The 26,627-nt window shown below is 66.2% G+C and overlaps 1 protein-coding gene across 5 annotated transcripts; it reads left to right on the top strand.

Moving 5' to 3' along the window:
* Positions 1-564: 564 nt before the first annotated feature.
* Positions 565-24,869, top strand: FGFR1 (fibroblast growth factor receptor 1). 5 transcript variants are annotated; one of them, XM_032204074.1, is made up of 18 exons: positions 565-610; positions 6,036-6,247; positions 13,908-14,171; positions 15,027-15,110; positions 15,436-15,611; positions 16,810-16,933; positions 17,606-17,796; positions 19,108-19,252; positions 20,480-20,682; positions 21,115-21,260; positions 21,354-21,475; positions 21,598-21,708; positions 21,826-22,016; positions 22,154-22,276; positions 22,422-22,492; positions 22,609-22,746; positions 23,225-23,330; positions 23,415-24,869. In XM_032204074.1, the coding sequence occupies exons 2-18, from the start codon at positions 6,157-6,159 to the stop codon at positions 23,589-23,591; spliced, it is 2,463 nt and encodes an 820-aa protein (XP_032059965.1). In that variant the 5' UTR covers positions 565-610; positions 6,036-6,156; the 3' UTR covers positions 23,592-24,869. The 5 variants fall into 5 exon arrangements, with proteins under 5 accessions (XP_032059965.1, XP_032059963.1, XP_032059962.1 ...); XM_032204072.1 differs by having other exon boundaries at positions 567-610; positions 13,920-14,171; XM_032204071.1 differs by having other exon boundaries at positions 567-610; positions 20,480-20,676.
* Positions 24,870-26,627: the final 1,758 nt, after the last annotated feature.

The following is a 26,627-nucleotide window of genomic DNA, read 5'->3' as shown; positions in this document are numbered from 1 at the left end:
CGGCAGGCGTCTCCCCGTCCCCTCCCTCTCCCCGTCCGCACCTCTGTCATCCCGGGGGGAACCCGCGCCGGGGGCTCTGCACGGCTGCTGCTGGAGGTGGGCGCCCGGATTTTGGTCCAAACGCAGCGCTGCGACCGCCACGGCCGCCCCGGCCGCTGCCCCGCCGCGATTGCAGCGCCGGCGGCCCGGAGGTGTCCGCCCCGGGGGCTGCCCCGGGGGGGAGCGCGGCCCGGGGGGCGCCGAGGGGGCGGCCCGGCGGCGACTACAAGCCCCATCAGGCCGCTGAGGAGGAGGAGGAGGGCTGCGAGGAAGGCGGGGGAGGAGCCGGGGGGAGGCGGCGGGGTGCCGGGGGAGCGGCTCAGTCCGGCGGCGGCGGGCGCACGGCGGGGACGCGGCGGCAGCGGCAGCGCAGCGCCAAGGGGCGGCCGTCGGGGCGGCCGCGGCTCCCGGGAGCGCCTCCCGCCGCCACCTCGGGGCCGGCCCCGCCATGGGGCGGCCGCTGTGAGCGCGGCGGCGGCGGGGCTGCGCCTCTCGCCCCGGCCGGGGCTCCCCTCCATTGTTCCCGGGAGCGGCGGGCACCGCGCCGCCGCCGCCGCCCCGAGGGGCTCCGGTGAGTTCGCGGGGGCGCGCACCGGCACCGGCAGCGCGGAGGGGGCGGGAGGGGGAGCGGGGCGGCGGGACCTCGCTTTGTGCCTGGGGGGGGGGGGGCGATCGGGACCGCGGCCCCTCCGCCGCGCTCCTCGCCCGCCGCCGGGCGGCTCGACGGGGACCCCGGCTCGGGGCACCGGGGGGGCTCGGCGAGCGGCGGCCGAGCTCTCGCTTGCGTGGCCGGTGCCCGTGCGCGGGGGGGGCTCCGCTTCGCCGCCGCTCGGCGCCCGCTGCTGGGGCTGGAGCTGGGCGCCGGGACCCCCCCCTGCTCCCCGCAGGCTCCGTGCCGGGCTTAGCGGCGCTGCTCGGGCCCCGTCCGCCAAAAGTTCGCGAGGGGGGAGCCCGGCGGTCCCCGGGAGGAGGTGGGAGAGGTGGGAGAGGAGCTGGGTTTTGTTTCGCCTGGGGCGCGAGGTGTCGGGGCGTTTCGGGAGAAGCCGCGCACGGAGGAGCTCCAAATCCGCGCTTTGGCTTTGTGCCGCCTCGGTGTGCCCGTGAGCCCCTCGAGGGGAGCTGGGGGGCTCGGAGCTGGGGGGCTCGGAGCTGGGGGGCTCGCCGCGCCCTCCACCCAAATTCCTGCCCGGGGGTCGCTCCCGGAGGCTCGTGGCGGAGGCTCGGGGAGCGCGGCGGTGCCGTTACCTGCCGGGTGCCCGCAGCCCCCCGGGCACAGCCGGTGCTGGATGGGGCTGGCACAGCCCGGCCAGGGCACGGGGAGCGGGGCCGGGGGCCGGGGGCTGCGTGCCCGTTCCCGACGCGTTCAGGTTCCGCCGAGCAGCGCCGAAGCCGCCTCGCGATTTCCCCCCTGCGCCGGGTTGTTGGATAACTGCGCCGTGCCTCGCGTGCTGCGGCTGGCCGCCGCGGCTGCCCTGCGGTGAATGTTTAAACCTTCACGCTGCGGCTCGCCCCTCGGTGAAACTGCTGGCGTTGGTAGAACGGATGGATTCGGAGCTTGCTGGTTTGTCGGGGTCCCAGATGGAGTGAAATTGGGATTCGTGTCCAGCTGTGAGCAGGCAGAGGCAGTGGTTTGCTCTTGCTGGAGGTCTCGGGGTGCCTCCCAGCTCCCCAAATTGGTGCCGAGGAGCGGGGCTGTGGGCGGCAGTGACCCTGCCCAGCCCGGGGGTGCTGCGGGAGCAGGGGCGCGGACCCCGCACACCTCTCTGGCTAGCAGCCATTTTCCCCGCACGGGAGCACTTCCTCCCCTAATCTCTGCGGTGGCTGGCGTGCACTGTTGCCTTCTTGTGTTGCTCAGAGAGGATTAAAACAAACGAGCACAGTCCTTGCCCCGGCGGGCTGAGGGCAGGAGCGGCGCCGGGCGCGGGGCTTCGCTGTGTGCGAGGCACCTGGCTGCTCCAGCTGTGCTGGGCAGGAGCCCAGGTCACTTTCGGGGGCAAACTGGAGCTCCCTGTTTATTTATCTGCCCGAAAATGTAAACTGAACTGGGAGCTGCTTTGCCTGCAGCCCCAGCTGGTTTCGCCCCGGTGCTGCGCTCTCCAGGCCCGGGCTGGATCGCAGATGCTCGCCCGCAATTTGGCTTTCTCCCCGTCGGGGACCTCCTGCTTCTGGGGATGAAGGCAAATGTGAGCAGTAGGGGATACGTCTGCCGGAGAAGCGCGTGTCCTTCCGCTCCCAGCAGCTTTCCTGGGAGGAGCTGCGTGCAGGGAAGCCCCATCCAGCCCCAGCCGCCTGTCGGGCAGGGTAACCGGCCCCTGCCTCCTCCAGAGGCTGCGGCTGCGTCCTGGGGTCCTCATCCTGGAGCTCTCCTCGGCACAGCAGGCAGCGGGACCAGCCCGGGGAGGTTTTTGGGTGCTGATGGATGCTCTGCAGATCTGAAAACCGAGCCCTGAGGTATGGGGCCCTGGGTTTGGGGATGCTGCTAAACCTGAGCTGGTTTTACAGAGATCTAGGGGTGAGGCTGGGCCTTTCCCCGTCCTTCCTGCCCCATGTGCCAGACCCCTGTTCACGGGGAACTTGGCGCTAGAGACACTCCTGGCAGGCTGTAATGCGTGTGGCTGGGAAGGGTTAACGCTGTATGTGTGCTGCACAGTTGGATATTTATTTTTCCAAGCATGCGTCTGCTTTAAGCATTACAGTTTTTCCCTGTAGTTACATTTGCAGTTGTGTTTGCTTTTTATTTCAGCAAATACTTGGTTCCCGACCTGAGGCCGGGGCAAGGAGTGCTGGGTGAGGGGAAGGTTCTCTGTGTCCCCTGGGGAGCTTTGCCTTTGCCGTGTCCTTCTGTCCCAAGGGAGCTCGGAGGGGCTGCTTGCGCTGGGGCTCGGAGAAAAATATCAGTCTGTCTTCTTTGTGGCTGGGCACATGCAGCCTGCTCCTGGGGGGCGAGCTCGGGGAGTTTTGGGAGCCCCCAGCCCTGCCCCCACCCCAGGGTGCCCCAGCCGAGCAGCCACGCTCCTGCTTCTGGCACCTTGGATGCATTCCCAGGGATGAGCCACGCGCCGGGAAGGGGCTTCCCCGCCACACTCAGCTCAGAAACGCTCATCGGAGCCGCTGACCGGCAGGGGAAGGGCCCTGCCTGTGCTGCGTGCGTGCCGACAGCTCAGCCTGACTCACGGCGTGGGAGAGCAGAGGGCGAAGGTCTGGCCCCCGGTCGCACTGAGGACAGCAGATGCGGCAGGTTGCACGGGGCTGCTCCCCGGGGCACGCGGGTGTGCAAAGGCTGGGCTGGGGCGCGGGGTAGGCGGGCACGGGGGTGTTCCTGCCGGCGCTCCTAAATAGCTCCGTGGGTGTAATGGCCAGCTGTAATTGCAGCCTCGGCAGGCAGGTCTCTAAGGGGCACTTAGCCCTGGTTCCTCTCGCTGCTTCCATTTTTAGTTGCTCGAATCCACCCCAAGCACCAAATTGCAGCGTGCTGGGGCCGTGCGGGAGCGGGGCAGATGCTCTCCGAGGCTTGTGCCTGGAAGGAGCCAGGGACCCTCCCTGCCTGGGCTGCAGCCCTTCCGAGCAAGCGGTTTCCTGTTGGGATTTATATAAAAGCTGTACAAACACGGAGCAGAGCCATGCCTTTGTCTGCGCAGGTAGGAGCCCTCTCCACTGCCCCAGCTCCTCGCACAGGGCCCCCGGCTCCCCTTCCACCGGCACCAGCTTCTCGCTGCTCACCAGTGTCCCCAGTCTGTGGCCGAGGGGAAGCTGGGGGAGCCCCCGCTTTGTCCCCACGTGCAGGGCAGGTCCCTGTCCTGCTCCTCTGCTCTCCAGCTGGGCCGTAGCTGCTGCCTGCCTCTGCTGGGAGCCAAGCACGGAGCTGAGCCCCCGCTCCCCGCATCCTGGCACGCGGCTCCCTCCCCGTTCCCCCTGGGACTCTCCCCGCCGTGGGGCAGCTCCTGGCCGCTGGGAGACCCGTGAGCAGTGGAAAGAGGCCGAGAGGCTGCTGCCGAGCCCCTGAATCAGCCGGCCAGGCCCGCTCCGAGGTGGATCTGGCGAAGGAAGGGCTTCGCTGTGCACCGAGCCAGCACTGACTCACTTGTCAGGAACTGCCGCTCACCGAGGTGCAGCGCGCCCCCCGCCCGCCCCTCGGCACCGAGCCGCCCGGGGGCCCACGCAGACGCTGCGCATTAGGGCATGTTCCGGGGAGCATGTGCTGTCGATAAACAAAACCGCTCAGAGACAGAAAATAATTTCCAGAAACACCGACGACTTTTTTTTTCCACCTCCCCCTTCCAAGCCCTGATAAATCGCTAACACTCAATCACGGCTCTGAAGCGCGCTGCCTGGCGCCCGGGAGCGCCGGGGCTGGGAGATAATGCCCAATATTTGGGGTCCCAAACGCTCCAGCACTGGTGGGGAAGGGGCAGCGGGAGCCCCCAAACCTGCTGGAGCTCTGTTTGAGCCCCCCAGGCAGCACCCAGTGTTCAACGTGGGTCTTTTGGGGACGGCAGGGGCAGCTGCCTGCCCCTGGGAGAGGTGACGCTTTGGGAAGGGGAGCGGTGGCCCGGATACGGGGCTCGGTGCCGTCCCCACGCGCCTGCTCCCAGAGCGCCCGGCACCGCCGCCCCGGCCAGCACAGCCGGGCTGGGGTTATGCAATTACCGGGGCAGGGAGCTCGTGCGCGAGCCCTGCGGTAAAGCCTGGGGGAGCAATTACTGGCTGCTGGTGTCGGGACCTCGGTTGGAGGCTTTGCGGCGTCGCAGATGTTGTGGAGGATGGAGCGCGGGGCCTCGCGCGCGGCTCCCCGGGGAAGCAGGCGGCTGGCTGGGGACGGCCGAGGGCGTCCGGGCTCTGGCTCCAGCCGCACGCCCCGAGCAGGGTTTGCTCCTGCTTCTTCCCACGTGGCCGAGGGAAGGCCGGAGGGCAGGAGGGATGCGGGTGGAGGAGGCCACATCCCTTCGGCTCCGGCACAGCGGCCACCTGGAAGGGTTCCTCAGCGGAGGGAGCTCTGTGGGAGGTGGAGGGGCTGGGGTCTGTGGGGTTTGTGCCGTGCCAAGGGTGTGTGGTGGCACAGGTAACACCGTGATTTGGTCCGGGTATGGGGGACTTGCCCAGCAGGAGGTGTGCAGCGAGACCCCTCCTGTTTGGGGGCATCAGTGCGCAATGTGCCTCGCCTCCCTGCAGCGCTGACACCCCGAAATGGCTTTGGGGGCACCCGGCTTGGGTTAACCACACCGGCACCTGCCGCGTCCCCGGGCTGCATCCTGGGCTCAGCGCGGTTTGGGAGCTGCCTGGGGTGCTTGTAGCAGAAGGTGCAGTGCAAACAAGGAGAGGCAGGCAGGCATTTGCAAAAGTCATGCCTGCAGGCATGCGTGTGCAGGAGAGAGGTGGCCTGGCTTCCAGAGGAACACCTCTCCGGGCCCACAGGGCGTTCGGATCTTGAGACTTCTCCGTTCTGCATGTGGGCAGAGTTAAAGAAAGCTGAAAGGCTTCTGCCAAGTCCTGGAGATCTGGCTAGAGCAAAGGGAGATTTTTTTTGTTGTTGTTGCAAAAATTTTACAGCATTTCGATCTGTATTAGACTTGCCTTTCTGGTGCCAACTATGTGAAGGAGAAGGAAGGGAGTCGAGCAGAACCCTCCCCTCTTTTAAACAGCCTTTGACAATTTCCCCCACCGTTCTGGGAAATTCTGCTTTACTCGGGGCTGCTTTGCCAGCAAGTTTGCTCTCAGCACATCAGCACGTTCGGTTTTTTGGTTGTGTTTTTCAGAAAAACCTAAATCTGCCGATCTGAGCGCTGGGTTCCTGGAGGCTGCGGGGGGTTGGGGTGGCTCTGAAGGTCTCCCCTGACGGGCTGGGGACACAAAGGGTGTCACTTGCCGTGGCGAGCACGTCCCAGCACGGTGTCTGTGGGGCTGTTGGTGGGGACTGCCAAAGGGGCACAAAGGGGAAGGGGCCGCGTGGCGTGGGGCTGCCCCGCGCCCTGTCCTGACTCTGCTTTCCTCCTCCGCAGCTTGCAGCGGCCGACGGCCCGGCGGAGACCCCCCCAGTGCCCCCGCCGGCCGAGCCACCCGGCGCCCCCATGGAGTGGGAGCTGCGGAGCCCAGTCGCCGAGCAGTAGCCGCAGCAGTGGGATGTTGACCTGGAGGTGCCTCATCCTTTGGGCTGTGCTGGTCACAGCCGCGCTCTCCGCTGCCAGGCCGGCCCCCACCCTGCCCGACCAAGGTAAGGCGAGCACAGCCGCCACGCCGGCTCCTTCTTTGTGTTCCTCGCGGGGTGATAAGATAGCCGCTATCTCTCCCCTGCCTTGCACAAGAGGCAGAGGCTGGGCTGAGGGCCAGCGCGGGGCTGCTGCCCGCGGAGCCGCAGCGTGTGCGAGGGCACGACCGCTGCCACGTGTGGCCACCGGGTGCCCTGGGGCCACGGGCTGGTGCCAGGAGGGCCGTGGTGAGCATCGCCTGCAAAGAGCGAGGTGCAGGGGTGTGAAAAGCCTGTGCACGCTTCCAGCATCACCCATGGGTGTTACAAACCAGGAGGGAAACGGTGGCGAAGCCAAACAAGGGTTTGGAGGAGGATGCAGCCCCTGAAGACCTGGCAGAGGCTGGGAGCTCGGGCTGCCCTCTCCAAAAGCAGCGGGGTTGTGGCCAGGGGCTGCAGGAACTCGCTCCTACGGCCCCGCAAAGCCCCGGGCCCTGGTGGCACCTTGACGCGGTGGATGGGGCTCCGAGGGTCACCGGGCCCCAGAGAGGGCCGGCCCCGCGCAGGGAGGACGCGATAGCATTTCAAAGCCCGGCCTTCCCTTGGTGAGGCAGAGAATAAACAGACCAGCCACCGCCGCCCGGGACTTCTGACTGGCTGCCTTTTGGTTTTAATTACCCGAGAATGTCTGGGCTGTGGGGTACGGCTTTTCTTTTTAAGGCTCGCTCCTCCTTCCCTGCTCCTCCCACCCAAACCCCAAAATGCGGACGGACGCGGGGCTGCCCAGGAACAACAGCAGTGCTCCTTTGGTGGCTTGGGACAAGAGCACTCACCCCATGGCAGCGGGCACACCAGAGAGCAAACCCTGCTTCGGCTGGGGTCCCTGAGCCGACTGCACTGGGGCCAGGCAGTGTCCAGGGTCGGGGGCAGCAGGACCCCGTGATGGATGTGGCCGCTGCGCTCTCTGGAGCTGTGCGGGTCCCCGGGGGGCTGCAGGCTGCTGCCACCCCCGAGCGGTGCCTGGGCAGAGCATCGCTCACCAGCGACCTTCCCTGAGGTTTTTCCACTGGCACGTTCGCCGCCTGTTTTTGTAAATAACGCGGCTGACAGCAGTAAACATGTTTTGCTCGGGAGGTTGCTTCTCCTGGAAGAGGTTTCCCGGCAGCGCCTGGGGGAGCGGTGGCTCTGGGCGGGCGGCTCGGGGCTGTGTGGGTGCACAGCAGCTCCCTGGGCTCCGGGGAAAGCTGCCCGGGTGCTCGGGCTGAAGGCTGGTGTGAGCCGAGCTGGGTTTGGGGAGCCCCGGGGAGCCCCGGAGGGAGCAGCATCAGGCCAATGGTGCTGGTGGTGGAGGAGAGGAGGGAGCTGGGCCCTCGCCAGCCCCATGGCAGGGCTGACAATAACTGGGAGCGCTCCCCAGCACGGCTCCCAGCAGGGCGGCCCAATTAGTGCCACAGCAGGAGCCCGGCTGGGGCAGAGCCCGGCCCTTTGGCTCCGGAGCCGGCTGCCGGGAACGAAATGTTCCAGCCTGACACGCGCCTCCGCGCCGGGCCGGGAGGGAAAGGGCCGGGCCCGGGCCGGGACCCTCAGCACCACCCAGAGCTTCACCTGCGAGGGAGGGCTCTGGGTCCGACCCCGGGGGATTTGGGGTCCCGTGGGGGCTGTGTGTGGGGTGCCTGCATCCCACCCCGGGGCTGCTGCGCCGTCCTTCCCCGCATCGTCCCCGTGAGCATCGCCCGGCGGCGGCTGCGGCCGCGCTCCCGTCCCCTCCGTGGCGGAGGCAGCAGCTTTTCCGGACTTTGTTCTGGATGTTTATGGGGTTTCAGTTTACTCCTGGTTTTGAGGCGGCTAAGCTCCCTTCCCGGGGAGCGAGTAATCCCCCGCGCTCGCTCGCGCAGGGCGAGCGGCCCCTGCCTTGGCTGCAGAGGGGGATTTCAAACCGCCGGCCCGCCTCCTCCTCGTGGCCTGGGGAGGGGGCTCGGAAAACCCTGCCTTTGTCAGGGACTCGCTGCCGTGATTGAAAAATCTGCAGCAAATAAAATATTAATGGGCACTTACTGCATTTTATAGTTGCCTAAATTTGGAGGTGGTAAAAAAAAAAAAAAAAAAAAGTTAAGGGAAAAAGCCAAGAAATTTCCATGAGCAACCTCCATCTCCCCGCCTCACAAAGCCAGTCTTTGTCTTCAGGTTAAACAGAAACCTGCAGAAAATTGCAGAGGGGATTTTTTTTTTTCCCCCTCTCTCCTTGTCTGCTATTGTCCTCCCCGCTGTCGGGGCTTTTCCACCTCCCCGGGTCTGCCTCATCCCTGCGTGCAGGGGACGCCGGCGGCACGAAGCGCCCGAGCACGTCCCCGCGGGGAGCCGGGTGCTGCTGGGCCTGTTTGGGGAGCAGAACATTTTGGGGTGCTCCGATTCCTGAGGGCTGCAGCAGATGCCTTTGGGGGGACGCATCCCGTCCCCACTGGGAAGGGCGATCGGGGGCAAGGTGCAGTGAAGGGGAGCCCCGTGGGCAGGGACAGAGCAAGGGGCTGCAGCCCCCCAGCAGCTTTGAGCACCTTTCCCAGTCCCCTGGGGAGCTCCAAGCCCCCTTCCCAGTCCCCTGGTGCCCCATTTCCCAGCACAGATGCTGGCCCAGCTGGCTGCAGGCTTATCCCCCCTCCCAGTTGCAGGGCTTTGTTGTGGCCGCCTTGTCCCGGGGGGCTTGCTCCGGACCCAAAGGGGCAGAGCTGTGGGGGCTCGGAAACCTGCACCTCTGCTGATGGTGGCAGCCCAGGATTGTTACTGGAGCCTGGGGGGCCCGGCAGCCCCCACCTGCACCCATGATCCCACCGGCCGGGGGGGGTCTGTCTGCCCTGGCCCCCCATTGCTGCAGCCGCTCTGTCCCCGGGGCACGGCCGTGTCCGCTGGGGCATCACGCTGCTCCCTTCCCCTCCCAGCCTGTCGAGTAGGCATTGTTCCCCACCTCCCGCCTTTCCACTCGGATGCTGTCACTCCAGCCCTTAATTGAGGAGGGAAAAAAAAAAAAAAAGAAATATGAGTCTTTGGGAAAGGCAGCAGCGCTCGGCCGGAGCCTGGGCTGCGGAGCTGCCCCGCGCCTTCCCCGTGTGCGTGGGGCTGGGTGCTGCTCCTGTGGGGTCGTGTTGTGCCTGGGGTGTGCAAGGCGATCCTACAGCTCTGGGGGAGAGGAGTGGGGGCCCTGGCAAACCCCTTGCTTATTGCAAAAAGCCACAGGCATGTGTGTGGGTCCCTGGGGACATGCAGGACCCCCGGCTGCCCCAAGCTGCCACCCCGCAGGCTGCTCAGCTCCTGGGGTGTCCAGGGCACAGGTGAGCATTCACCCCAGCGACATTGCAAGCTGCTGGCATGCCTGGTACTGAAACACTGCTCCATGTCATGCTGCTGCACCTCACTGCTGCGTTTCAGTGCTGGCTCAGCCACGCACCCTGCCCAGGGCTGCAGCGATTCGCCTCTGCTGCTGGAGAGCCGGGTGGGAGAGGGCACGGGGCAAGGCCCCGGAGAAGAACCCGGTCATGGTTCTGCGTCTGCCCTGCGGCATCTCCCCGATCCCCAGGCAGAGGCGGTGGGACCCCAGGGCAGGGGTGACGGGACCCCCGGCCCAGGGGATGCTGCGGGGGCCACTTGGCCACCTCCGTGCGCGCCCAGGGGCAGCTGCGGGGGCGAGCCGGGAGAGGCACTTTTTAAATAAGAAAGAAGCCAATCCCCACGTCCCGGTAAGCGCTTCCTGTTGGGATTAGCAGAGCTGTGGGGCATGTGTGTGCTTTTTCTTCAGGAAATACCTTCAGTGAGCCCTGGTGGGGTTTCCAGGGCAACCGGCGGCCGGACCCGCTGCTCGCGGCCATTCAGCCCGGATTGTTCCTGCGCCGCTTTGTTGGCCGCTTTATTGCGCTCGCTCTGGCAAACACAGCGGTCCGCGCGGTTTTGTCAGGGCTGAATGCAGAACTTCTCCATTCTGACGGCCCGGCCCTGGCGCGGGGCCATTTGCATGCAAAATCCTTCGGGGTTGGGGGGGGAAGGAGGGCGGGCGAGCGGCCGGGCTGCGCTGGGAGCAGGGGGAAAGGTTAATCGGAGCCACCCCAGCGGCCCCGGCCCCGGCCGCAGCAGGGGCCATGCCTGGGGGAGCGGTGGCAGTTGTAGGAAGCCGGTGACACTCTCCATCTGGCTCGCTTCCATTTCAAAGCTGGGACAAGGCAACAAAACCGTCCCGGGCTCGTTTCGAGGCGAAGGCGCGTTCCTCCAGGGCCAGGGTCATTCCTCCTTGCGTGGGACGTGGGGGCCCCTCCCGGGCTGTGGGCGCTCCCTTCCCCTGCTGGATGGGGTGTGGTGGGGCTCCCCCAGCCCCCTCTGCACCGGGAAGCTCAGGATTCCTCCCCAGGCTGAAGAATTGAGGTTGAAAAGGGCATGGCGGAGAGTTCGAGTGTGCCAGATTTAACGTGCGTCGTGCTGGCTTCTCCAGGCCGGTGCAGTGATGCTGGAGCTGGCAGTTTTCCCTTAAAACTCACAGCAAAAAGAAACACCACAACCAGAACCTCAGCTGAAGGTCCCATCCTCAGCCCTGCAGAGCATGCCCACTCCTGGAGCTGCTCTGGGGGCTCCTTGGCATCCCTGGGGACCCAAATTCCTCCTCTTCCCTGCAGTGCTGCCTGCGAGAGGTGCACAGCCACGTGGGGCAGGTGTAGGATGGGAGAGGGGCAACGCAGTGCTGGGATGGCAGGTACACGGGTACCAGGGCCCCAGGGGGGAGCAGGGAAGCTTTGCAGGGAGTTTGCATTTGTTCTCTTACACCTTATTCATATTTTGGGTGGGTGTTTCTCCTCCCCGTGCAGAGCAGCTGGCAGACAAGGGGGACAGAGGGAGCCGGACCCCTTTTCATGAGGGTGCAGGCACGCAGCCCCCAGCAGGAGCAGCACCCCCGGTGCACCCCGTGAGGGCTGGGTGGGCAGCACCATGCTCTGCTTCCTGCGCTTGGCTCCCTTGCCAAGCTGCAACGGGACGGGCTGGGCAAGAGCAGAGCCAAGCGTTTGTCCGGCCGATTGAGCTTTCGCTGCCGGGGCTTGCTTCGGGCTTGCTTGCACCCTGCTCGGAGCAGCCGGCGGCTCTCCGGAGGAGCTGCACCTGCTGGCTGGGTGTAAGTTACAGAAAAACGTCTGAAAGAGACGTCTCCGGCTGATGGAGCTCAGCGATCAAACGGGCTCCCCCTAATTAACGTAGGTGGGGGCAAGACGAGCCCTGCCGAGGGCACTGTGCTGCCGGGCACCGCGCTGCCCGGAGCGTGGCCGTGTTTCTGCAGGGGCTGTGGCGGTGCCAGCCGGGCCGTCCCTGAGGGCTGCGGTGCTGTCCGCCTGCCAGGGCCGCCCCGGCAGCCTCATTGTCCCGCTGCCGCCCGGGGGGGAGCTAACCTGGACATGCTCATTAGGCTGTGAATTCATTTTCAGGCCGTTCCCACCATGCCGCGTTTTCCGCCTCCTCCCCGAGTGCCAGAGATGTGCTTTGGGTTACCGAAGGGCAGGATCCTGCCTTGCCCTCTGCCTCCCCTCTCCGCCGGGGCAGCGCCCCGTCCATCACATCCCTGCTGCTGCAAAGCAGCCCCGGGCTCGCAGGGCCGCCCCCGTGAGCCCCCCGAGCCCCAGCAGCAGGTGTGGGTCTCCAAGCTCTCCCCGCCTCCAAAGGGCTTTTCTCCCCACAAACCCATCCATGGGTCCGGCCGGGAGGTGTTTGGGGGCTGCAGGAGTTCAGACCCGAGCCCAAAGCGGGTGCTGGAGGGCATGAAACGAGGGACAGAGCTCTGGCTGCTGCTCCTGGTTTTGGTTTGGGTTTTCGTGGCTGTTTTTCGCTGGCTGACCCTGCTGTGTTTGGGAAGGGAACGGGGCAGGACGGGCAGGGGGGTGGTGTTGTGCCGTGCTCGGACACAGCCGGGGCAGAGCTGCTGCATTGTGTGTGCTGGGGGCTGCCTGTGACTAATCCTTTGAAACACAAATCAGAGCTGCAAGGAGTGCCCGTCCTGTGTGGCTGCGGGAGGGAAACACGGGGAAAATGGGATGGGGAAAGCAAGGCTCGTCCCCCACCAGCCACAGGGCTCCGGCAGCCTCCACCTTCCCACTGCTAGACCCGGAGCCTGGCTTTTGGCCCTCTCGCCGTCGAGGAAAGCGCTGAACTCTTCCCCAGCAAGCTGCTTTCGTTTAGGTGCTCAGCACACGAGAGAAGCTCCCAAGCTGTTCCTAGAGGGTTTTCCCCTGCAGCCTCTCAGATGTGCGAGGCCAGGAGGCAGAGCGCGGAGCCGGGCTCGCTGAGCGAGGCGCTGGAAGCCCCAAACCTCGTTTGCAGCAGCAGGAGGGAGCAGAGCGGGGCAGAGCCTCCCCGTCGGGGCGATGGGCACCTGCTGGGCCGGCCCAGGAAGGTTTTGGCACGTCCTTCTGCCGGGGTGCTGGCAGCCAGGCGGCCCCAGGGGCTGCTACGAGGGAATCCCGGGATCAATGCACGGTCACAGTTGGAAGGGACCTCTGGAAGCCGTTCTGAACCTTGGCACATGCAGGAGGTGTTCCCGAGGATTTGCTCTGGGGTTGCCTCGTGAAAAGGCTCTGTGCTGAGCTGGAGAGAGTGGAAGGGGACGGCTTTTGCTCTCAGCCAGCCTGAAGCCAGCCGGCCACTGCCCAGAGAGCGGCGAGGACCGGGAAGATGCTGTAGGGACGCGGCTGCACCCACCCTGAACGTCGGTGCCTGTGGAAATAAATAGTGACAGAGATCTGCAAGAAAACCGGTGGTGCTGGCACTGGGAGGAAAGCCAGAGCTGCACCTGGCTGAGCCCTTCCTTGGGCCAGGAAATTGGAAGAGATTGTTTGAAACCCGGACATCTGCGCCGAGCCCAGCACCTGGGGACCAACAGCTTTGTGCAGCGGCACCGCCGGGCGAGGGCAGCGCTGGGGGACACGGCCCCGTCTGCGACACCAGGGACAGGAGGGAGCAGCCCGCGTAGCACCAGGATGGACGGGCAGGATTTTTGTGCTGCTGGCACGAACACCTCAGGACAGCTACAAGCGAGGAGCACCCCGCCGGCCCTCCTTGGCCGGAGCTCCCCTGGGCTGAGCTTTCCCAGCGCTGCTGCTCTCGCTGAGCCTCGCACCCCGCCTGCTGCCCCCCTAATTGACCCGGCCTTCTGCCCTTCCCCGAGGTGCTCTGACCGGGGCGGGGGTCCCTGCAGCATGGGGACCCCGGGGCCCGCTTCGCTGGCTGAGACCCCTCCTGGGCAGGGGGCACCCCGGGACCCATGAGCAGCAGCGGGGCAGAGCCACCGGGGTTTGTCCCAGGTTGCCCATTTCTCCCCTGTTTTAGACCCCTGCCCCAGCACGCTCCCTCCTCGAGGGACGGGGCCAGGCAGAGCCCGAGGGCGCTCGGTGGTTCTCAGCTCCCCGGCTGCCGCCTCGCCGTGCCGTGGGGCCAGGCGCTTGGTGCTGCTTCGGCCGCTTTCAGCCTCTGCCTCTGCTTCCCCTGCGCCCCGCGGGCTGCGTGGCCGCGCTCGGGGACAGCCAGCCCCAGGGCCAGCGGCAGCGTCCCAGCAGCGCATGTTGCCTGATTAACACAGCCCCTCAGCAGCTTGGTGTCCTTTTGTCTCTAGTTCTTTTCTCCTTTTTTTTTTTTTTTTCCCTTCTCTCCCTCTCTCCCCTAACTCCTCCAGTTCTGCCCAAAGCGAAAATCGAAGTGGAGTCCTACTCGGCCCACCCCGGGGACCTCCTCCAGCTGCGCTGCCGGCTGCGGGATGACGTCCAGAGCATCAACTGGGTGCGAGACGGCGTCCAGCTGGCCGAGAACAACCGGACGCGCATTACCGGGGAGGAGGTAGAGGTCAGGGACGCTGTGCCCGAGGACTCGGGGCTCTATGCCTGCATGACCAACAGCCCCTCAGGGAGCGAGACCACCTACTTCTCCGTGAACGTCTCAGGTTCGTAGCGGCGCAGGGAAGGGGCAGCCCAGGCGGAGCGAGGAGCGGAGGTGCCCGTGCGCAGGCGTTTGCATGCTCGCCGCCACGCGCAGGTTTGTTCGGCGGCGGCGCTGCCCGAGGGTCCCGGCCCCGCACCGACCCCGGTGGCGCCGCGCTCCCCACGCGTGGCACGGCCACGGAGCCCGGCTGAGGAGCTGGGAACGCGGTGCGAGGGCTCCCTGCCGTGCCCGGAGGGCAGCCGGGGTTGTCGTGCCCACAGGGCACGGGCTGATGAGGATGGTGGTGCACGGAGAGCTCTGCGCAAGGGCCGGCACCGCCGGGTGTTGCTGCCGGCCCCGCGGGGCAGGGGGAGGCTGAGGCTGCCAGGGGGGAGCACGGATGGTGTCCGACGCCCCCGCTGCCCCTGCGAGCCCACGGGGTGCATGCGTGGGAACACGTGTGTTTGTCTGCATGGGCTGGCAGGGCTGCACGTCCCGCTGCCACAACGAGCACGCGCTGGGCTCGGGCCGAGGTTCACTTTGGTGGTGTTGAGGCACGATGCTGGAGGTGAACGCTGCGGGTCGGGAGGCGTTGGCTGAGCCTTGGGGGCTCAGCTGCCCCCTGGGTGGATTGGTGGCGCCAGGCACGGTGCCTGGGGGCGCAGCATGGGGCGCTGCCTTCCTGAGCCCAAAATCAGCCTCGGGGGGCAAATTGTGCTTGGACAGCAGGCACCGCTAAACGGGACCCTGCTGGCCGTGCCACCAGGAGCCTCGCAGCTCCCCGCCGTGCCTCGGTGCTGCCCTGGTGTTGGGTCCCGTGCAGGAGGAAGGGCAGGTCGGTGGGCGCACGCTCAGCCGGGCGTCTCTTCTCTTGCAGACGCGCTCCCCTCCGCGGAGGATGACGACGACGAAGACGATTCCTCCTCAGAGGAGAAGGAGGCCGATAACACCAAGCCGAACCGTACGTCTGCCGGAGGGGTTTGCCCCCAGGCTGCCCTGACCCTTCCTCCCTCTGCCCTGAGCTTTGGGGTGGGGGCCAGGGGAAGCCGGGCACACACGTGGGCATCACACAGGGACCCAGGAGAGGGTGGGCAGGAGAGGGAGGGCAGGGCCCTGCTGCAGCCCACGGCACCTGGTGTCAGCGAGGGCTCGATGGGGGACCCCTGGGTGCCCTGGGGAACACCAGCACCAGGTTGTGATGGGGAGGCTGCTGCTGTGCCCAAACCCCCGCCGTTTGCCCGGTGCCCTGCGCCCACCGCGCTGAGCCCACCGCTCTGGCTCCCCAGAGGCCGTAGCTCCCTACTGGACCTATCCCGAGAAGATGGAGAAGAAGCTCCACGCCGTCCCCGCCGCCAAGACGGTGAAGTTCAAGTGCCCGTCGGGCGGGACGCCCAACCCCACGCTGCGCTGGCTGAAGAACGGCAAGGAGTTCAAGCCCGACCACCGCATCGGGGGATACAAGGTACGGGCTGGGGCAGCACCCACGGGTGGGTGTTTGTGTGGCTGCCCGGGCTCCATCCTGACGGGTCCGGGCTCCACGAGCACCTCGAGGGGCCGGGCTGGGGGCTCGCTCTGGGGCGGCGCGGGGAGGAGGGGGAAGTGAATGGGCTCTGCAGCTTAAGAGGCACCGAGCCGCCTGTTCGCGCAGCCCCGGGCCTCCAGAGGGGCAGATGGGCCCCCTGACATTCCTGTTGCAGAACAGCCCCACGGCAGTGACCTGCTTCTGGGTCATGTTTGCACCAGCATCAACCTTTGGGGGAGGGGGAAGGACGAAACCAGCCAGCCTTGGCCGCGCTAATCCCCCCGCGGAGCGTCCGCCCCGGGTGCTCCTCCTGCACCCAGGGCCACCTCCAGCCCCGGCACCCCCAGCAGCCGGGGGGCCCCGTCCCCTCTCCATCCCTTCGCTATTCCATGGGGGCTGCTGCTCTGGCAGCCTCCGGTTGCTCCGTTTGGTTTTGGAGCTGGGCTGCAGCTCGGGGTGCCAGGCATAGCCCGTGAGGGCAGCTTCCCATGGGGCTGGGGAGGGGAAATGGGAGAGGGGGGGGGGATGCAGGGGCTCAGCGCTGCACCCCAGGGCAGCAGGTCCCTGTCTGTGCAAGGCGGCTCAGCTGGAAGGTGATGGCACAGTGCCCAGGGTGGCTGCTGGGGCCAAAGTGCTGGGCTGAGGGCGTCACCAGGTCCCAGCTGGGAGGGAGGAACGTGGCAGCCCGGTGTGGGGCAGAGGCAGCCGGAGCCCAGGAGCGGCAGGGGATGGGTGCAGGGGGCTCATCCCTGCGCCCCACGGCCAGGGGGGACCTGGGAGCGCTCGCAGCCCTGCGGAGCCACCCGGGGACAGACCAGGAGGAAAAATGCTCGGTCAGCAGCACCCAGGACTCCCCGGGATGCGCTGTGCCCTGCCCGCTGACCCCCATGGGGCAGAACAAAGCCGCTCTGTTCCCTCGGGGCGGGCGTCCCCATGCCCGGTGCACTCAGCTCACAGCATCTGCCGCTGGGCTCCGCGGCGAGCCCGGCCCGGCACAGCTGGGAGCAATTACGGCCCCTCTGCAGGAGAGGGGAAAGGTGACCTCGGACCCAGATTTATGTCGTGCCTGGGGGCTGAGCCGGGCCTGATGCGTGCGCCCGGCGCCTCGCACCTAACGCCAGCCCCCCCCTGCCCCCAGGTCCGCTACGCCACCTGGAGCATCATCATGGACTCGGTGGTGCCGTCCGATAAGGGCAACTACACCTGCATCGTGGAGAACAAATACGGGAGCATCAACCACACCTACCAGCTGGATGTCGTGGGTGAGGATGGCGCTGGGGGGGCAACGCCAGCGGTGCCACCGGTGGGCTCTGCTGGGCCGGGCGCTGCTCCCAAACCGTTCCCGAGCCCGGCCAGCCGCCTGTCCCCAGCACAGGACGGGGACACGGGGAGGGGAGGCGCGGGATGCCCCCTGGTGCAGAGCAGGCGAGGCGGAAGGATCACCCCGAACCATTCTGGGGGTTTTTAATTGTGGTGGAAATAATTTCATAGACCAGACAGAAACTTTTTCTAATCGCCTTATTAGCCATAATTCCCAGCTGGGAAGGCTGGTCTGAGCAGTTCCACATGTGGAGCTGCTCTAAATGCCAGTAAATGAACCATTAAAAATGTGATTTAATTTGATTACACTGAGCAAACTGAAGGGAACAGTCAGCGAGGTGAACAAAGGGGTTTGTTAATGCTGACTCACCACAGTGGCAGCCGCTTTGTTAACGGCCGGGGCCCTCGTTAGGTTTGTTTGACCTCTGACCCCCCAATAGGTAGCCAAGTCCCCGCACCGGGGTGTCACCTCCCGGGACGTCACCTGTCCCCGGGCCTGGGGCTGCGGGAGGAGACCCCCGGGGACAGGGGAGTCACGGCCCCCCCTCCCCAAGCGGGGGTCCCCACGCGGGGTGCCCCGTGGTGAGGTGTCCCCGTCCCTCCGGCCCCTGCAGAGCGCTCCCCGCACCGGCCCATCCTGCAGGCAGGGCTCCCTGCCAACAAGACGGTGGCCCTGGGCAGCAACGTGGAGTTTGTCTGCAAGGTCTACAGCGACCCCCAGCCCCACATCCAGTGGCTGAAGCACATCGAGGTCAACGGCAGCAAGATCGGCCCCGACAACTTGCCCTACGTGCAGATCCTGAAGGTAAAGCCGCACCCCGGGCTGCCCCAGCCCAGCTCCCTGCAGGGTCCCCCTGGGCACAGCCGGGGGGTCCCACGGAGCCGGGGACCCCTCCGGGTGGCACCGAGGCAGCCGGAGCCCCAGAGCTGCCCCCAGCCCCGTGTGCTGCGCTCCGGGGGTGGGAGGTGGGCAGGGGGCAGGGAGGGCAGCGTGCAGGGGGGGCGTAAAGCCTTGTGGTGCCCCAAAGGTGCACGCCGTGGGGCTGGGGGGGCCCTGGCAGCCAGCACGGGGGCGGATGGCTGCGCCCTGCTCCCTCCAGGCAGGAGCAGCACCCTCCGTGCACCAACCACCCAGCACCCCGGGGGGCTCGCCTCTCCCCATCCTCACCCCGGACCCCAGGGCACGCGGCTGTCCCTTCCCATGCCCCTGGAGGCGATGCAGCAGGGAGCAGCGCTGCGGTCCCTCGCCTGCTGCTGCCCCCACTGTGCCCCCCGAGCCCTGCTGCCCGCGGTGGTGCCGGCTGGGGGCAGCCCCCCCCTCGCCGTGCCGGCAGAGTGGGCGCCGACGCTGCGGGCGCCACGAGTTTTGACGCCGTCGATGTGACTCCTCTGTTGTTGGTCTGTTCCAGCACTCGGGAATTAATAGCTCTGATGCGGAGGTGCTGACCCTGTATAATGTGACAGAGGCGGAGAGCGGGGAGTATGTTTGTAAGGTTTCCAATTATATTGGCGAGGCCAACCAGTCTGCGTGGCTCACTGTCACCAGACCTCTGGCGAAAGGTAATCGGAAGGACGCCCAGTGGGAGGCTTCCTTGGACAGTCCGTCCCCAGCGGTGGAGAACAAAACTCTGGGCTCTCTTGTTTCTGCTGTATTTCTGGTGCAAAAAGCCATGGAAAAATACCCAGCGAGGCCGGCTAGGTTCTGTGCTCTGTCCTCCCCCCCACTCCGTGTGCTTCCCACCCCACTGCGCAGCCACCGGAGCCGTGCCGGGTGTGTGCCGCTGTCCCTGCCCTGCCTCCTGTCTCCGTCCTCGTGCCCCCCACGTCCTGAGGCTCAGCCGGCCGGCTCTCCCTGAGCTCTATTTTTCCATGTAGCCCATTGCCAGCATGTTCAGATGGGCAGGACACTCAGTTTGGTGAAGGGTTTTTAACCGGCATCTCCGTAGGGCCGCTGGATGAGTGGTCATCCTGAGGGTCTCTGTAACAGGGCTGCAGTGGTCTCTGTCTGCTCCCGGGGGTCTGGCAAATGAGACTGAGCTCCCTCCTCTCTGGCCCGCTTCCCAGAAGATCTCATGTCGTTTGCTTCTCCGTTTTTTGCTTCCATTTTTCCTTCTAGACGGCTGGCGTTAACACGACAGACAAAGAAATGGAAGTCCTTCACTTAAGGAATGTCTCTTTTGAGGATGCTGGGGAGTATACATGTTTGGCGGGTAATTCTATTGGGATCTCCCATCACTCTGCATGGTTGACAGTTCTCGAAGGTATATACTCCTTTTCCTGTCCCTTTCCTCCCTCGTTTCCACGCGTCGTATGCATTGCGGCCCGGGGCAGGGCGCTTCCCCGGCGGGTAGGGAAGGGGCGCGCAGCCCTCCCCCCCCCAGCAATGCATACCCGGCTGCTTTTAACCCGGCTTGGACCCGGGGCCAGGCCAGCATCCCGGGCACACGCCGGCAGCGGGGGGCTTTGGGGGGGCTGGGGGTGCTGCCCGGCTCCGTGTGCCCCCAAGGAGCTGGCCTGGCCCCGCGGGGTGGGAGCGCACCGGGGCTGTCGCTGTGCTGCGCTCCGGGCGCATCGATGCTGCTCCTGCCCATCGATGCTGCCCGGCCCCACGGCTGATAACAGCAGCCAGGGAAAGTTTTTTGGGGTGCTGCCTGCTCCTCGCTTGCCAGCCAAAAACTTTCCCCGTTATCAGCCGCCGCTTGGCGTGCTCGGAGGTGGTGGCTGCAGGGACAGGAGGTTTCCGCTCTTCGCCTCTCTCTGAGGCTCTGTTCTCTGGGGGTCAGGTCGGGGGTGCTGCAAGGGGGGGGGGTACAGCAGCTCCCCCACTGCTGATTGTGGTTTGTGGCTGCCCCAAACTGTGCAGCTGCAGCTGCCCCGAGCCACTCCTGGCACTGCTCCCTCCTGTGCCACCGGCAGCCACCAGCATGGGGTCTGCACCGCGGCACGCGGGGCTGGGACCCCTCCCCAGCAGCCCGGGGTCCCGGCAGGCTGCTGCTGCTGGCGGCGCTTCTGGCTGCTCCGCTTGAGCTGCCCCAGTGTTCCCAGTAACGCCCAGACCCCCCCAGAGCTGGCAGTGCTGCATGGCCCCCTCCACCCCGCCGTATCCCTGGGGGATGCCCACAGCTCAGCAGCGGGGCAGGGACCCCACGGGGCGATGCAGGGGGCATCCCCCACACACACCCATGGGTGAGCTCAGCCGTGCAGTGCCACCAGCACCACCCCACCCCATACGGAGCGGGGACAGGCACCGTGCCCCCACTTCACACCTCTCATTTAACCCATCCCAAGGCCCCATCCTGCCTCCCCCCACCCCGGGTGCCTGCCTACGGATGCAGCGCACGGCCCAGGGGTCCCCGTGCAGCCTCCCCACAGCTTCCCCGCTCCCCGCTGCGCCCCAGGCAGGGCTGACCCCGAGCGAGGATTGGGGCCGGGGTCTCCCCAGCACCTCGGGGTGGGGTCCTGCTAATGCCCTCCCCGTGCCGACCCAGCTATCGAGGACACGCCGGCCATGATGACGTCCCCCCTCTACCTGGAGATCATCATCTACTGCACGGGAGCCTTCCTCATCTCCTGCATGGTGGTGACCGTCATCATCTACAAGATGAAGAGCACCACCAAGAAGACGGACTTCAACAGCCAGCTGGCCGTGCACAAGCTGGCCAAGAGCATCCCCCTGCGCAGACAGGTAACAGAAAGTAGAGAGGGGGTTTGTTTGCACCTACTGCTCCCCCAGAGGCTCGCCTTTTCCCTGGGTTAGGGTGGGGGGGACCAGGGCCACCCCTCACCCACGGCACGGTGCGGGGTGGGGACCGTAGTGCGGAGGGCCAGAAGGATTTATGGCCACCCAATGTTTGGGGCAGAAGAGCCTGTTGTACCCACCGAGGAGACGGGAGGACCCCAGGCTGTGCATTTTGTGGTATCAGCAAGCAGGAAATTAATTAAAAATGATTTAGTCGCGCTCCGACTGGAAGCAGCGCTGCAGGGGCCCCGTGCCCGCAGACAGCGTTGGGGATCCGGGCAGGGCCGGGGGGGCGAAGGGCCCCGGTCAGCGCCTTCCCCCCGGTGGGGGTGGCCGGCCGCGGCCCCAGGCACCATGAGAAGGTAACCCACGGCCCCGCTGCAGGTGTCGGCCGACTCCAGCTCCTCCATGAACTCGGGCGTGATGCTGGTGCGGCCCTCGCGCCTCTCCTCCAGCGGCACCCCCATGCTGGCCGGCGTCTCCGAGTACGAGCTCCCCGAGGACCCGCGCTGGGAGCTGCCCCGGGACAGGTGAGGGCGACTGCGGGGTGGGTGCGGGGCCGGGCGCCGTCCCGCTGTCCTTCCCCCGGCCTCAGGCCGTCTGTCTGTCCGTCCTCCCGGCAGGCTGATCCTGGGCAAGCCCCTGGGAGAAGGGTGCTTCGGGCAGGTGGTGCTGGCCGAGGCCATCGGCCTCGACAAGGACAAGCCAAACCGCGTCACCAAAGTGGCCGTGAAGATGCTCAAGTGTAAGTGGTGCTGGGAGCCGGGGGGGGGGGGGGGCCCTGCACGGCGCCTGGGGCCAGGGGAGCACGGTGTGGGGGGGACCCCAGCCTGGCCCCCGCCCCAACCGGCGCCTCTGCTGCTGCAGCCGACGCCACGGAGAAGGATTTGTCCGACCTCATCTCCGAGATGGAGATGATGAAGATGATCGGCAAGCACAAGAACATCATCAACCTGCTGGGGGCCTGCACGCAGGATGGTGAGCACGAGGGCGGGGAGAGGGCGTCCCGGCTTCCATGGGGGGGCGAGGACAGCCCCCGGGGGCTGAGCAGGGGCTGGGGTCCCGCTCAGCGCCGCCCGGCCCCGCTGCCCCCAGGCCCCCTCTATGTCATCGTGGAGTACGCCAGCAAGGGCAACCTGCGCGAGTACCTGCAGGCGCGGCGCCCCCCCGGCATGGAGTACTGCTACAACCCCGCCCGCGTCCCCGAGGAGCAGCTCTCCTTCAAGGACCTGGTGTCCTGCGCCTACCAGGTGGCGCGGGGCATGGAGTACCTGGCCTCCAAAAAGGTGAGAGCCCCCCCGCTGAGTCCCAGACAGGGGGACCCCGGTGGCCGGGCTGTGGGAAGGGGCCGTGACCCCCTTTGCCATGGGGTGGGGGGGTGATGGGGTTTCGGGACCGGCTCACGGCCCCGCGCTCTGCCCAGTGCATCCACAGGGACCTGGCGGCCAGGAACGTCCTGGTGACCGAGGACAACGTGATGAAGATCGCTGACTTCGGGCTGGCCCGTGACATCCACCACATCGATTACTACAAGAAGACGACAAACGTGAGTGCCACGACGAGGGGCTTTGTGGAAGGGGGGGGGCAGCGCTCGGAGAGCCCAGTCCGTGCCGCCAGGTTCCCAGTGATCCCCTCCGGATCCTCGGGCTGCCCTGGGGCTCGGCGCTGATGGGGGATTTGCTTCTCCCCAGGGTCGCCTGCCAGTGAAGTGGATGGCCCCGGAGGCCCTGTTCGACCGCATATACACTCATCAGAGCGATGTGTGAGTACCCGGGGCACGGCCCGGCACCAAACAACCCGATTTCTGGGCACGCACCCGGAGCTCTCCGGTGCGGCCCCCGCTGGGCGCAGCAGGCTGAGGCTGTGCCCGCCCGGCAGGTGGTCCTTCGGCGTGCTGCTCTGGGAGATCTTCACGCTGGGCGGCTCGCCGTACCCCGGCGTGCCGGTGGAGGAGCTCTTCAAGCTGCTGAAGGAAGGCCACAGGATGGACAAGCCCAGCAATTGCACCAACGAGCTGTGAGTGCCGCGCCGGGCTGGGGGACGGGGGGTGGCCAGTGCCGCTCCCCCCAGTGCACCCCGTGCAGACCTCAGGCAAACCTCGTGCTCCCGTCCCGGAGCACAGGCAGGTGCACGCCGGGGAAGGCAGATGTTCAGAGTTACTTTTCCAGCAGTTCCCGGCCCCGCGAAAACATCAGCTCAATCTGTTTGCAATAATCAACATCTTCCCCTGGTACCGCTCAGCAGGAGTGAATCCCAGAATGACCCCAGAGCAGGGACTAGCTGAGTTTAGGTTAGGTCTTACCAAAACAGCCCCATGTCCTTCCCCGTGCCCACAGCGGGGGCATTCCCTTCCTCCCACACAGGAGATGAGCACAGAACAGCACAAAATCCCCCAAATCCCTCCTCTGCCGACTGACAGTGCCGGCCCACGGCACAGAGCTCCCCGTGTGCCTGTGGGACCCGGCTCAGCTCTCGCCCCTTGGCCCCCCCCCAGGTACATGATGATGCGGGACTGCTGGCACGCCGTCCCCTCGCAGCGCCCCACCTTCAAGCAGCTGGTGGAGGACCTGGACAGGATCGTGGCCATGACCTCCAACCAGGTAGGGGACCCCCCGTGCGCCCACCCCATCCGGGAATCCCCCCCCGGGGCTGCACCGTCCCCGCCTGAGCCCCGTCCCTTGCAGGAGTACCTGGACCTCTCGGTGCCGCTGGACCAGTACTCGCCCGGCTTCCCGGACACCCGCAGCTCCACCTGCTCCTCGGGGGAGGACTCTGTGTTTTCTCACGACCCTCTGCCGGACGAGCCGTGCCTTCCCAAGTACCCCCCCCAGCACACCAACGGCGGACTGAAGCGACACTGAGGCTGGCACGGCCAGCGAGGGACCGGACGCCCGCGGGTGCCGCGGTGCCGGGGGGGTGCCGCCGCGGGGCCCGGCCGTGCCGAGCTGCGAGAGGGGCCTGGGAGGCACGGCCGCAGCATCCCGGCACCAGAACCACCACCAGAACCACCCATGTCTCCTGCCAGCTCCTCCTGCCGCCTCCGCTGTGAACTCTGCAGCCCGAAGGCTTCGCTCGGTGTTTTGGGTGTCGGGTGTTTCCTTTCCTTTCACCTCCTCCGTGAGCTCTGCGCTTCGATCTCTCCACTTGGTTAAGCCCAAATCCTCCCCGGGGGCCGGCGCCCTGCTGGGACGTGGTGTCCCGGGGGGAAACGGGGAGCCCAGGGAGGTGATCCCCGACCACGCAGGGGTCCCACGGCACGGCCCTCGGGTGCGCGGTGCTGTGAGGCTGCCCCCGGTGACCAAACCCCCGGGACCTTGGAGGGGGGACCCAGCGCGGGCGTCTGCTCAGCACCAGCGGCAGAGGCAGCCGACGGCCGGTGCTGGGAACAAAAGTCCTGTGTACATAGCTAAAAATATGTATAAATATGAATATATATTTACATGTCTTTTTAAAAGGGTTGTTACCAGAGATATACCAGTTTGGTAGTAAGGTACTAGTGGCTGGTAGATATCAGTTGCTATAAAAAAAAAAAAAAATCATATATTTTGCTACTTTTGCTGTTTTTATTTTTTTAAATTATGTTCTAAACCTATTTCAGTTTAGGTCCCTCAATAAGAATTGCTGCTGCTGCTTCAGTTTTATATGGGGTTGTATTAAACAGTAATAATGATGTGTCGATGCCTTTTGGGAGCACGTTGTCATGGTGTAAATGGCCTTTCCTCCCCCCTGGCTCCCGGGGTCTCCGGCGCTGCTGGGCCGGCTGCAGCCCCCCGGCGCCGTGCGGGTGCTGCCCCCCGACACCGGGGCGCTGGCACAGCACGGCCCCCGCTCCCGGGCAGCCCCCGCTCCCGGGCCATGCCCTCCTGTGCCTTACCGGCGCCGTGGGGAGCGTCCTGGTGCCGGGCACCCCCTCACCGGGCCCTGCCCTGCCCGGCGGTGCCGGTGCCGGTGCCCAGCCTGCGGAGCTGCCCGGCGGTGCCTTGGTGGGGGCGCGCGTCCCTGTCCCTCCCCGGCACGGCAGAGCCAGGGCGCTGTTACTTGAAAAGTTTTATTTTGCCTTTGTATGGAGAAATATTATTTGTTGTAAACTCTTCTGTAATGAATCTGGAATTCTTGTAATTATTAAAGACTTTAACCAAGCCGCGCCGGAGCCCAGTTTTGCCAGTCCCGCGTGCGGCCGGGTCCCGGCCCCCGGTGCTGGGAGACGCCGCGGACCCTCGGCTCCTCCGGGCTGCCCGTTTGGGCAGGAGGAGTTCAAAGGCTGCAAGGAACGCGGGCTGCTCTGCTGGGAGCTGTGTTTCCTGACCCCAAAATTCCCTGTACCAGTTCCACCCCGTTCAGCAACCTTTGCCTCCTCTCCGCCACCAGCGCGCGGTGCCCATGACGGTGGCGGTGTCACCCCCACGTGTTTCCCACCCCCAGGCTGGACCCCCCCGGCCGTTCCCCAATGCGGCCGCTCCGTCCCCGGGCAGGGAGCCCCCTCCCAGAGCAGGGGGGGCTCGGCCGGGGGCGCAGCCAGATGTTCTGGCAGCCGCGTGCGCGCTGCCGTCCTCGCCAAAAGCTCGGCGCGCGAGGCCAGCTGGGCTCCAGCCTCCAGCGCTGGGGATGACCCAGGGACCCTTAACCCCCTCCCCGCCACCCATCGGGAGCTGCCCCCTGCGAGGAAGAAGAGGCTGAGCCCCGGGGCTGGCAGCTGGGAGGCTCTTTGGAGACCGGGGGGGGACAGGTTTGTGTCTTTGGGCCCCCCCTGATCGGAGGCACCGGGGATCTCTCCAGCTGGGCGGCCGCACGCAGCCCTCCCTCCGCCCTGACGTCAGCCCCGAGTCGCTCCCTGCACTTTTGCCGTCCTCTCCTCCTCCTCCCAGGACGGATCCGCTGCCAGCTCCAGGCCGTTTGCCTTCGGCTGTGACCTGCTGCCTGCGGAAACCACGCCGGCCCTGGGAAAGGCACCAGGGAGCACCGGGCGGTGATGGGCAGCACCGGGAGCCCTGGGGGGGACGTGGCTGGGGGGTCCCCAGGGCTGGCAGCGTGGCTGGGACCTGACTCACCCACCGCGAGGGCGAGGGGCTCCCAGCCCCTCTCCTTAGCCAGGAAATGGTTAAGGCTGCAGGCTCGCGGTGCTCCCCGTCTCCCCGGCCCTTTTAAAAGCATCTGCTTGTTGCTATTTCCATGTGTAAATTAAATCGATCAGCTGCGCTCTCGCCCCCTCCCCTCCTAAATTAAGTAGGGCTTTTAATCAAGTGATTTATGTTGAATTCGCAGCCCTAGATTAAACTCGCAGCCCAGGCAGCCAGCGGCGGGGGGAGCGGGGCTGGGGGCATCCATAAATCACCGCTCTCCTTGGGACCGGCTTGGCAAGGCGGCGGGGAGAGATGGAGCTCGTGTTTACATCATCAGAAACTGCTGCTATCACAATCTTCTGCTCATTTCCTGGGGTTACCAGGAGGGCAATTAAATATGATAATAAGCAGAGCGACTCCAGCAGCGCCGCTGGTGCCTGCCGTCACACCGCAGCCTGGGGCCTCGGGGGTTTGCTGGGCCAGGGACGGGCACGGGGCAGCTGCCAGCACCTGGAGCAGGGGAATTCTGCAATTCTGCCCCTCTGCCCTTCCTGGGAGCATCCCCTTCGAGCTCAGGGACACAGCAACACCCAGACCCCGCGATGGAGACACCCAGACCCCGAGCCCCGTCCCGCACCCCAAGCACGTGGCCGGCGGCACCGGGCACTGGTGGCCACCGAGCTCTTCACCCGTGGCCACACGTTTGGCTCCTGCAGCATCCTTTGTCTCTCCCACTCCTCGCCTTCCTCCTCCTCTCCTTTTAAAGCCCTCCGGCTGTGCAGCACCGAGACAATCTCTTGGCCCCGGCCCAGGATCTGGCTGCTCGGCTGGGCTGGG

The sequence above is a fragment of the Aythya fuligula genome, chromosome 27 (assembly GCF_009819795.1).
Source record: "Aythya fuligula isolate bAytFul2 chromosome 27, bAytFul2.pri, whole genome shotgun sequence".
In the NCBI taxonomy this organism is placed as follows: domain Eukaryota; kingdom Metazoa; phylum Chordata; class Aves; order Anseriformes; family Anatidae; genus Aythya; species Aythya fuligula.
Note: the sequence above shows the minus strand (reverse complement) of the source record. Positions and strands in the feature narration are given on the sequence as shown.